A 10,165-nucleotide genomic window follows, 5' to 3' on the forward strand; every position below is an offset into this window, starting at 1 on the left:
ATGTCATCGCCGTTAAGGTCTTCATCTCCGTACACCACTGTCAGTACGATATATTTGATGCACACCGACAACAGGTATTTGACGTGTATTTTAGCTACAATACTCTTTGTTCTAGCTCTTGTACATTGGTTTAAGTTATCATCATCTTCTCCTACTCTTAATGTATTTTATGAACACGATTCAGTATCTTGCTCGGTAGCATTGTTCGAGGTTGCAAGTTCTTCTGCTCTGTTGTTAACAAGGCTATCTTACTTCCCTTGTTTAATCAAATTTTACAAGCAGTTTACCATCTAATCATCATATTTCTCTTCTTATCACAAAATTATGATTATGATTATGTATTCTTCTGATGATTAGTGAATAAACCCTGATTAAGCTTGCTATGGTGAAAAAATAATTTTTTTGATTGCAAAATTTATCTGCTAACTTTTTTAGATATGAATCGTAATCGCCAAACAAATGGTGTCAAAAGAATTTAAGAAAATGGTTCTTATGGTGTGAAATTTTCTTGTACATGTTTGGAACAAATCATTGGACTTGTTGGGGAGACAATGTATAAGAAAGTTAACAAATAACACATCTCATCTTTTCACTACTAACCAGTGTAAAATTCTTTGATTATGTTCTTACAACTTTATGTGTTCATTTTGGTTAATTTTTGGGAGAAGAGCAGAAGAGATTGGATGTTCTGTCAAAGGAAGTTTTTTGTGATAGCTTTGGTCAGTAGTGGTAGAACAGTGAGTGTTTATAAAAATTCAAATACATATTTATATTGTTACTATTTAATCTAGTGGAATCGCTCTTCTTTCTTGCATACGTATTTCTTAAGAAGATGAAGATGCAATCATTGTGGAACAATCTAAACGTGGAAGGTAAGGACAAATTCAAATTCTCTTAATATTTTAATCATGGTCTCATTAGTTACTCTATAAGTTTATTTAATTCAAGAAATTATATACAAGTGATTCAAGTATTGTGTTGTTTTCGATCCGTGGGATGGATCTTCCAACATTGACTATGTTGTTTCCATAGAAACTGTATGATACCCTATTAAAACCATTTATATTTTTTTGGATTTCCTTACATATATCAAAATTTCAAGATAACTTTATTTTGCCACATGAAAAGTTGAATCCTTTTCTAGATTTTTGGGATTTACATGATAAAAGATGGTGGTGAGGCGTCTTTAGAAAATGTATTGCATCCTAGGAATATGTCGGCTACTGGATATTGCATGTATGGTAGCTCTTGCAAGGTGAGAAATATTGATTAAACAAAATATCTCTTTTTTATTGTTTTTGTGGAATAAACTTGGTCTTACTCATGTCGAATTTTCAAATTCAACAAATGTTTTGTTGTCTAATACATACTCATTGATAAATACATGTATTTTCATTTTTCATCTTGTGTTAAGCATTGGATCAGGTGTGAATGGATTTACTCTTAATCCATCTCTAAGGGAATTTATACTCACACTCCTGGACAATAAGGTAACTTTTCCAACCTTTTTTTGTATTTTTTAAAACAAGATTTCATATGACCTTCTTGTCAGGTACAAAGATTTGTTCAAATTGCAAACTTAGGTGATAAGTATCTCATATAAGCTTTCTATTTTTGGACTATTGATAGTGGATTTTGTCTCAGTTAGATTAAATTCAAATTTATTTTTGTTAATTTTCAAGCTAAATGATCTATTTCATGTAACTAACTTATTTACCTATTATGTTAGCCATTTGGAGCTTGCAAACACATCTAAAGATTCTCCTACATTTTAGTAGTATGGGCAACATACTCTTATGTTTTAACCAAATATAACGATAAAATTACATTTCTATACTGATATTAAAGTTTTTACAAGCTTCATGTTACATATTGCTATTATAGGAAAAATGTATGTATGTTGCTATTATCCATAAACAAACCAAGTAAGGTGCTATTTTGGGTACAAAGATAAAGGACATTGCCCTTTTTGGTAAAAAGGATAAAGTATGTTGTTATTTTCTTCAATTATCCTAAATGCTTTTAATATAACTTGTAACCATCTTTCTACTCAATGATATATTAATAATTCTTTTTGTGTTCTACAGTGGTTGATGTCGATGCACTTATAGAAAATGATCTTGTAACTTTGGATGAGGCATTACACATTGCAAATAATGTTGTTTTGATGGCATTAAATTCAATTTCCATTCTCACATATGTAAGTTGTCAACATATTTTATATTTATATATGTTGATTTCGATTGTAACTTTTGATCTTATTTTATTCAAGAAAATCATTAATCCATCAGACAAGGTAGCCTTATGTTCCTTAATCTAAATGATTATTTGCAGCTCAATTCTAAATCCATGAAAGTTTAAGGCTGCTATAGGAAATTTATTAGGAGGAATCAGATACTTCTATGGCCAATCAAACATATCGTTTCCAAAACCCTTTATGGTAACTTGTCTGTTATTCTTCCTTAAAAATATATAATTAAAATGGCAACAATATTAAATATATGTGCTCAATATAATATTATTTATTTTCTAAACTATGTCTCGTTTAACTGAATTGTGAATTGTCTTTGTTTTTTTACAGGGAATTGCTAGTATTGATTATAAAGTATGAGATAACATGATGTATTCAACCTAGTATATCTTTAGTTTTTTTTATATATATATAATTTTTTTGGTTGTTTTGTGTTTAGCATGTACTCGATTCCACATTTAGACGTATTTGACATTTACTTATATATTTGATTCAAAAAGTTTAAAAAAAATATCAATAAAAAAGAATGAAATTTGTATTATTTTCTATGTGCTACAATTTAATTATTTATTTAATTTTCAATTATAAATAAAATGTATATAGATATAAATAGCCTACATTATAGAATCTCATGACTATTTATCGACACAAAATGTGCCACAAAATACTTTTTTAGTGGCAAATACAAAAGTGCCACTAAAATCTTAAAATATGTAACATCAATTCTTAAATAAAATAAGCATTCAATGGCATAACGTATGTACCACAAAAGTTTTTTCTTCTATTGTGACAAATAAGAAAGTGTGTAAAAGCCTAAAACCTACAACAACAAAAACAAAAAGTACCACTAAAGGGTTTTAGCAGGAGCATTTCTTGTGGAACTTATTATGTGTTTCGTTGATTCTATGAGAAACCTTTAACAATATTTTTTTGGGTTTTTAGTGGCACTTTTTTATGCCACTAAATGCCATATTTTTTGTAGTGTAAGCATATATGATTATGACAGTTGGTAGCAGAAAAAATGGGGATGGTAGAGGTGGAAGTGATATAAGTGACGGAGATGATAGCAGTGGGGTTGAATGGTGTCAGAGGTGTTGATAGTGGTGATGGCGATGATGATTGTGGTGGTGGGGATGGTGGCAGAGGAGAAAGGGACGGGCGGCTCTATATAATCATTTATGATTATAACATGCCTATCGCGCCGGTACGCTAGAGGGTAGATGTGAAATATGTGGCTGATGTTGAATATCAAGATCTCTATTTTATTTTTAATCTCAACGAAACCTACATCTCTTTCTTTCTCTCTCTCTCTCTCTCTCTGTCTTTCTCTTTCTCTCTCTCTCTCTCTCTCTCTCTATATATATATATATATATACTCTCTCTCTCTGTCTCTCTCTCTATATATATATATATATATATATATATATATATATATATATGCTTAGGTTATTTTGTTTTTACTAAATATTGTGTGCCAGAACACACAGATTTGGACCAACGAATGAAATTAATCAATGAACATGATTTAAGAGTGTATAATATTACAATGGGATAACATGTACCATATAATCACACAAATTTTAGTAAGAGGGTGTTTTGGACAATTAACTACATTTATAAAAGGAAATTTGATTTTTAGGGATAATTAATTCTCATGATTTTAAAACTCTGAATTTTTTTAATTAATTCAATTTTAATTCTAACGTAAGTTGTAAAAATAACCGATTTTATTCTGTCAGAATATTTTTTTTTGTTAGAATGATGTTCTTTTAAAATTTTATTCTATTAGAATATTATTGAAGAATAACAAAATTCTTGAATCCGAGGTTGAAAAATAACAACATTCTAATATATTCTTATACATCCGAACTTAAATACAAATTCATACATACTAAAAGTCTTATACATTTTAATATAATTATACATATTCTAAAAGAATATCAACAAAAATGAATAAAATTCTTAAATAATAACAACATTCTTAAATTGTGGGTATGATCAAACTTTATTCATTCTTCAAGTTATTCCTATTAGGTCTTCAACGCATTCTTCCAGCCATTCCTATCTTAAATACAACAAAAACTAATAATTGTTAAAAACATGTTACTTGCAATTAACTATCATTTTATATATTTTGGTAGAATACATAGAATGTGACAAAATACATAGAATACATTATGGCAGAATACATAAATTTTATTTGGCAGAGTGACAAAATACATAGAATACATTCAAAAGTATCGTACTTACTGCTAATATAATTTTAGATTCCAATATACATTAATGAGGGACATTAGAAATTGGAATTCAAAATCACAAATTGAACCAAAATAATACATAAACAAATTAATTACCTTTTTAAACAATTACATAAAATATATGTTGCTAGTAATTCTGACATAATACATACCACAAGGTTAAATTATTTAGATTCTCTTTCACATATTTCAACAAACACTTGTTAGGTATTATCATCAAACAAGCCAAATTTAAATGTTGGTTGAGTCAAACAATTCATCAAACAGTTGGCGTGCCAACCTAAATGTGAGAACATAAGCAAAGAATTCTACAAGTTTAAAAAGGCAAAACTAGATTAAAAAAAAAAAGCACGCATAACTTGATTTCAACTAACTTGATTTAAGAGGAGAAACAATTCTTAATTAAAGAGAAGAGAGGAGATGTGCTTTTTGGAAAAGTATTACTTAATAGGTCTATAAACTTGATTCAAGATACCATCCCTATTGTTTCCATGTCATCCAAATACTGAATAATGTCAAACATAATTCAGGACACCATCCCTATTGTGAACTTGATTGAAGACGCTCCTTATACCTGCATCCAAGAACGACGACATAATTCCTAAAAGATTGAATTAGAATCCTTTTATACCATCCCACTAACCAACACAACTCACCACCCATCACCGCCACCCCCACCCACCACCCACAAAAATCACTAGCCACCACCACCACCACCACCTCCAACCACCGGCCACCACCATCACCATCACCACCACCTCCACCACCCACCACAACCACTACCCACCCACCTCCACCACCCACCATTTTGACCGCCACCAACTACCACCCACCACTTATCACCACCACCACTCATCACCACCACCGCCTCCACCACACATCACCACCCGCTACCCACCACCACCACCCATCACCACCGACTACCACCACCCACCACCATCACCCACAAAACCACCAACCACTAACATCACCACCACCCGCAAGCCCTACCCGCTATAATCACCACCCACCCACCTCCACCACCCAACATTTTACCACCACCAACCACCATCGATCACCACTACCTGCCTCTACTACCCATCACCACCACCCACCACGACCACCCCACCCACTAGTCACCACCTCCTACCTCCACCACCGATCACAACCACCCGCACCCACCACCACCTACCATCAATACCACCAACCACCTTTACCACTACCCACCTCCATCATACATCACCATCACCTCCCACCTATGTGTGTGTATGGATATATACAAAGATAATTATGAGACATATGGATTTTAATTATCATATATAAAGTAAAAAGATTATATAGTGATAATTAGAGATTTTATAAAAGAGTTAAAGAAAAAATAAAACACCTAAGGTTAATGTGTTAGTGAGCTTTTATTACTCATACTTAGCTTAATTAATTTCGGCTACCCCGAACCTCTAATCGTTAATTTTACGAAAGCTAGAATATATATATATATATATATATATATATATATATATATATATATGGGGCTGACACCCCCACTCGCGATTGCTAGCTACAATCCCGGTAAGATAACTTTCTTTATATACAAGCGTTATTTGACATCCGATGAAACGTCGTACCGAGAAAATATTAGTCCATAGCGTCGATTATAAGGGTTCATAGTAATACAAACCCGAAAATATTAAGGAAGTCAACTACCTAAATGGACGCCTTAAAGTAGTGAATATTGTTTTATATCGATAAGTAATTAGGATTGGTAAAATATCCTAAAACATATTATTATAAATTCACATTGGTAAAATATTCTATAAAGTATTTAAGTTAGGATTGATAAAATATCCTATAAATATATTGATTATTTAGGATTGGTAAAATATCCTAAAAGTATATTAAAAGAAGTTAGGATTGGTAAAATATCCTAAAAATGAAAGAAGAAAGAAATATAATATTAGGATTGACTGTACATCCTAAAAGATAAGTTTTAAGAAATAAAAGGATTTCGAAGCTATGAAATGGAAAACTTGGGAATTAATAAATAAAGAATACTCTTATTCATAAACAAAGATCCTAAAAAGTTTTCAAAAAGAGTTTTATCGATATCTGTTAACCATGTGAATTCTCCACCATCAAGTTGATGTTTTCAAAATCGCATGTATTTCTAAGAAGGAGAAGAAATCAACGCAATGAAGGACAATCAGCTCGAAGATAGATAGGTTTTTATTTATCCCATGTAATAGACATCATTTATTAATAAAATGTATTTATATTTTATACTCTGTGATTTGGGTAATCTATGTACCGATGTTACCCCTCGGCGCTTCCGTCATCGGCCGGTGGTGTGACAGTACAAAACCAAATCAATGGATTGCTCCTTTACTAACGTGATACCCATGTTTCTCAGTCTCTCAGGGTATATCTTAACTTTGTTGACATATGCACACACAAAAGTTCCTTCTTGGTTTTTACATGTAAGTAAGGCTCTAGTGATATCAAACCTTTCTAGCCTTATGAGGATGGAAAAGAGTGAAGGTTGTACTTTTGGGAGGTATCATGAAAAGGAGAGTGGAAATAATGGAGAGGAATGAGGAGGAAGATCACCATTTTCATACATATGCTATATGAGAGGAAGTTTTAGTTAGTTGATTAATCCTTAATATTTTAACCCAAATTAAGATTCAAGACTAGGATCCATATTTTATTTTAAACTTTGAAGAGGGATATTGTAATCAAATTGCGAATTTATTTTAGGTAGGTAAGGCTTTTACCAATTTCAATCTTATAAAATTCCTAAATTTTTTGAGATTCATTGACTCTTATCGATGACATGTTTAATATCAAATTATGCTTTTATTTTTGTGTCTGGGATGTTGAAAATCGCGTGACTATCTCGATCTTATTTATGATCTCTCATTAACGTGTCAATTAACCACACATGATCCATCAACAATCATAATTTCGAGTTTGTACCATCATTTCAACTTTGTTGTCCCAAATTAATGTACTAGTAAACCATGCATTCTCCATTAACGACTCACAAAGATACGATGTACCTTTTCATGGATTGGTATACAATCACATTGTTCTTATTGTTACAATGTTTTGAACTCTACAATGTTCAATTGAACATTGCAAAAGCTAAATTATAATATTTATTTTAGAGTTCGAAACTTTCATTTTTTCCCATTAAAGAGTTCATTAAGTGTTGAACTTCAAATACATTGAATATGAATGTGATATCTTACAATAATTAATTTTTATTCATTGAATAACAATTAAACTTGGCGGCTCATTTAACTCTCGCATTAAATGCATCATTATGAATCCTCTTATATTTTTTCTCATATGAGAGTTTGTGTAGTGACAACATGCCAAAACCATATTTCTTATAGTGTAATAAATAAAAGTAAATACAAAAGAATTATTTTAATCATTTACATACATTGACATAATGCAAGTAAGAAGCAACAATGGACCCAAATAGTAATGCTCTACAACTCTTTTTCTCTTAAAAAATAAGCCGTACGTTCAGCAAATACCAAATATCTCCAAATGACACATTATAGCAGTACGTACCCAGCACTTCTAATTATTGAGAAAAGAGAGATGAGATCAATCCACAAAAGACCACAAAGGCTCATCGTTGATTCCCATATATATATATACACATGAGGATCCATAAGTAGGGTATATGATATATATTCAAATTTGGATATAACTTTTCTTGTTCTTGGCATAATATAATTTACCTTAGCTCAACTTGACCGCGGTGGAGGGTACGTCCGTATACGGTATACCCTTTTTTTTTGAAGATTGACCACTAATAATCGGCAAGCACAGGAGTAGATATAGCTAGAAAAGCTTGCCCTCTTCTTTATTATTGATGATGGCTGGCTAGGATTAGTTGAATTGAAAGGGTGGCACATGCTCGTTTAGTGCAACTCCTGATGGTCTTCTATCAAAAGCCCTCAAACAATTTGATTTTACATACACTCGGCACAAACTTAATTCCTCCATCAACTGCATCTTACATTTTACAACGACATATATATATATATATATATATATATATATATATATATATATATATATATATATATATATATATATATATATATATATTGGAATTCAAAAGCTTGAAATGATTTAATTACAAAAGAACGAATTAAAAAAAACCAAAAAAGAGTTAAATGTTAACAAATGAATGAATGATCATACCTCGGGTCTAGGGTTAGAGTTTAAGGAGGGGACTTCTTGGAAAGCCTTGTATTCATTCATTTTCCATTTGGTCTTGGTCCCACTGGGAGCTCTACCATTATAGAAAACCATGGTTCTCTTGATCCCAATGGCTCGATTATTCCAAGAGTAAACGATGCTTGGTGAACCGGTGGCCTTCCAGTAGCCGGAACTCGTCAGGCGGCTGGGTCGCCCTCCTCTTGCTTCTTTCTCTTGTCTAGGAATGAAAAAGAACCACTGCTCGAGGTCTCCTTTACAACGTTCTCCAGCGTATTCTGCTTTCAAAATATTATATACGGAGTATATATAGATCCAAATTAATTATGGCAAACAAAAAACAGTAGAAATGTTGAAATTCTAAACGTAAAAAAGAACAGTTTTTTTTGCTCAACATATATATAAACGAATTTGAACCATTCCTGTCTTCATTAATCTAAACAATTGTGTTCTTGAAATGCTTTAAACCCCATCATAAACACTTAATTAGTTTCCTAAGCTTTCCGTTTTTAATTTATTCAAAAAAAATATATATGTTTGGAGGAATTAAAAGTGACAAAAGGGATGAATTGAAGTACTAACGAGGGAGGTCCCATGGGTAGAAATCGTAGACATGAAGCCGAGGTATGACTCTATCGATATGTTGCAGTAATCTGGTGGTGCCTTGTATCTTATGCTTCAAATAAAATGTTATCAACTCTTCTTCTGTAGGGTAGAATCTAAACCCTGGTGCCCCGACCACTCCTTCTCCCTCCATTTTCGGGATCTATCTTGATCTTGATTGCGTGTAGCTCCTCTTTCTTAACAAAACAAACGATCAAGAATCAAACTTTACAAACCAAAGTTCTGAATCTTGGGTGCGACCAATATCTGAATTGCGGAAGGGTGCATGGGTGCTTGAATGTGTGTTTGTGTGTTTGTGTTCATACTTATATATTATATATATAGAAATAGTAGTACGTGTGGAACTAGTAATTAATGGAAGCCGAGTGAAATAAGAAAAAAAACATTCAGAAATTTCCATGCATTTCCTTGGAAGGACTTTGCTTTTCAAGTCTTTATTTGCTGTATGTTTTGTTTGTAGGCTCCATTGTATTGTAGCAGACTAGCAGCCTGTTTGTTAGATATGTGTCTTTATCGAGCTATTGATCGATAGCTAGCGATAATTTCCATATATAGTCAATAAGTCAAAAGAATATGAATTCAATTTGGATACTAATCGACTAGCTAGTGTAATGTTCCTTAATGGGGGTTCCTTAAGCCTCAACAAATGATTCTTTCACGAGTCTAAAATAGATATTGCATCGAATCAAATTGACTAAAAAGTGTTTTATACAAATGACTACATCTCTTTTTAATTATTGTTAAATGTTAATCAACAGGATGCTTAAAACTTTTACTATTAATTTGAAATTATCACAAACATATCTTTTACAAACCG

General features: G+C 32.0%; 1 protein-coding gene and 1 pseudogene across 1 annotated transcript; one reads left to right on the plus strand and one right to left on the minus strand.

Annotated features, from left to right (window-relative positions):
* Positions 1-2,611, plus strand: LOC145046834 (fructose-1,6-bisphosphatase, cytosolic-like; annotated as a pseudogene).
* Positions 2,612-7,866: 5,255 nt separating this feature from the next.
* LOC145048117 (NAC domain-containing protein 90-like) lies at positions 7,867-9,640 on the minus strand. Its single transcript, XM_078996536.1, has 3 exons — positions 9,307-9,640; positions 8,710-9,002; positions 7,867-8,511 (listed from the first exon to the last, which is right to left on the minus strand). The coding sequence occupies exons 1-3, from the start codon at positions 9,479-9,481 to the stop codon at positions 8,392-8,394; spliced, it is 588 nt and encodes a 195-aa protein (XP_078852662.1). The 5' UTR covers positions 9,482-9,640; the 3' UTR covers positions 7,867-8,391.
* Between the last annotated feature and the right edge of the window lie 525 nt (positions 9,641-10,165).

This window comes from Lactuca saligna, chromosome 5 (assembly GCF_052625555.1).
Source record: "Lactuca saligna cultivar CGN05327 chromosome 5, ASM5262555v1, whole genome shotgun sequence".
Taxonomy (NCBI): Eukaryota; Viridiplantae; Streptophyta; class Magnoliopsida; order Asterales; family Asteraceae; genus Lactuca; species Lactuca saligna.

What these genes read in the sequence shown, in the direction of transcription:
- LOC145048117 (XM_078996536.1), bottom strand. Translation starts at nt 9,481, where the DNA reads ATGGAGGGAGAAGGAGTGGTCGGGGCACCAGGGTTTAGATTCTACCCT. An exon ending in CTACCCATGGGACCTCCCTC is followed by an intron (nt 9,003 to 9,306) that starts GTTAGTACTTCA and finishes TTTTGAAAGCAG; the next exon opens with AATACGCTGGAGAACGTTGT. An exon ending in ACTCTAACCCTAGACCCGAG is followed by an intron (nt 8,512 to 8,709) that starts GTATGATCATTC and finishes TGTAAGATGCAG; the next exon opens with TTGATGGAGGAATTAAGTTT.